General features: G+C 38.6%; 1 protein-coding gene across 1 annotated transcript in view; it reads left to right on the forward strand.

Annotated features, from left to right (window-relative positions):
• Nucleotides 1-1,303: 1,303 nt before the first annotated feature.
• Nucleotides 1,304-1,608, forward strand: part of LOC103746111 (odorant-binding protein 1a-like) — a 34,803-nt gene continuing 34,498 nt past the window's right edge. The window contains exon 1 of the mRNA XM_017801974.1: nucleotides 1,304-1,360. Within this exon, the coding sequence (XP_017657463.1) occupies nucleotides 1,304-1,360 (57 nt within the window). The remainder of the gene's footprint in view (nucleotides 1,361-1,608) is intronic.

The following is a 1,608-nucleotide window of genomic DNA, read 5'->3' on the forward strand; positions in this document are numbered from 1 at the left end:
CTTAACTGGATAGGCCCTAACATAAATGACATTGCATGAAATCCAGTGCGGGGGGGGGGCGGGGGGAGTGGCTATGGGAAGATGCTGATTGGGAAGGAGGTATAAAGATGATTAAGACATTGTGTATGAAATACACAAAAATTGAATTAAAATATTTTAAAAACAAATAAAATGAATTCCTTTCAAAATGAAAATAAATCTCTAATAGAGAGCCTTTTACATACCACAAACCTATAATCTGAAAAATCAGAGGCAGAGGCAGGCAGATCTCTGTGTGTTTCTACTAACACATTTGGAAGCCAATCTTCTATTAGGATGACAATTCATGATATAAACCTATGATTATACAGTTTAATTTTAATAAAACTGTTTTGTTTTAGACAGTCAATAAATAAAACATGGGACTGGAGAGATGGCTCAGCGGTTAGGAGCACTGACTGCTCTTGCAGAGGACCGGGGTTCGATTCCCAGGACCCACATGGCGGCTACAAACCATGCTTAATGCCAGGCCCAGGGTAATCTGAACCCTTCTCCTGACCTCCGCGGCATTGCGCAACACGGGTGCACTCACATACATGTAGGCAATACACTCATACACATAAAATAAAAATAATAAATAAAACAGTAATTTTTAATCAGTAAAGATGATCCTCACAGTTATGGTTCGTGCTACTTTTTAAAAATTTTTGGTTTTACAGTTGCTTTGAAAATTTTCTCTCATGTACCTTGAGAATCCGTAGGTATTTGAATTTTACAGGCTCAAAGAACAAGTATCTCAATAGCAGCAGAGATTTTGAAGTAGAATTAAAGTTAAGAAGAAACACATTGTAATAGGTCCCTGATTTTAAAGACTGTTTCCACACATAAATTTCTGGTAACTTTTAACTCATATTAAAGGTGCCGTGGTGAAAAAATAATACATTTAGGTTATAAAGTAAGTTAAATGTGTCCTGAAGTTGAAATACACGGTATCAGGCACACACATACCCACATTCACTGTGACCCACCATTTACACATGGAGATAAACTATAGAATTTTCTGGCCTTGAACCTTTAGATTAGGATTTCATTCTGACAGTAAACAACACTTCTTCACGGCAAGTCAAACTTCTCTGATGCTAATCTGATTAAGGAACCAAAGGTCAGACACCGTCCAGCGGGGCCAAAAGGAAGTATTGAACAGACCTAAGTTCCTATGATCAACCATTGACCGAATCCATGTTCAGACCCCTCAGGTATGCAGAGCTTTTATAACCACTCACCTGCTCTGACCCTCTGAGGAACACCAACGAGCTGCACCACCATGATCAAGTTTCTGCTGGTTGCTCTCGAGTTTGGTCTGGCTCACGCTCAGGATACGGTAAGTTTATTAGATATATGTCTGGGAATGCGCCTGCAAATGTATCAATACAGCGGGGTCTGTAAACCCATCAGTCCGTGCATGGTCATGCTCATGAAACGAGTCAAAGGAATTGTCTTTGAATTATTTAAATTTTCTCTCTCCAGTATTCTCCAGGATGGGGGAAAAGCCATAGTTTAGTTTAGCAGTGTTTGAGCTATTTGTCAAGGTCTCAGTTATATATATATATATATATATATATATATATA

This window comes from Nannospalax galili, unplaced genomic scaffold (assembly GCF_000622305.1).
Source record: "Nannospalax galili isolate Female #2095 unplaced genomic scaffold, S.galili_v1.0 scaffold3504, whole genome shotgun sequence".
In the NCBI taxonomy this organism is placed as follows: domain Eukaryota; kingdom Metazoa; phylum Chordata; class Mammalia; order Rodentia; family Spalacidae; genus Nannospalax; species Nannospalax galili.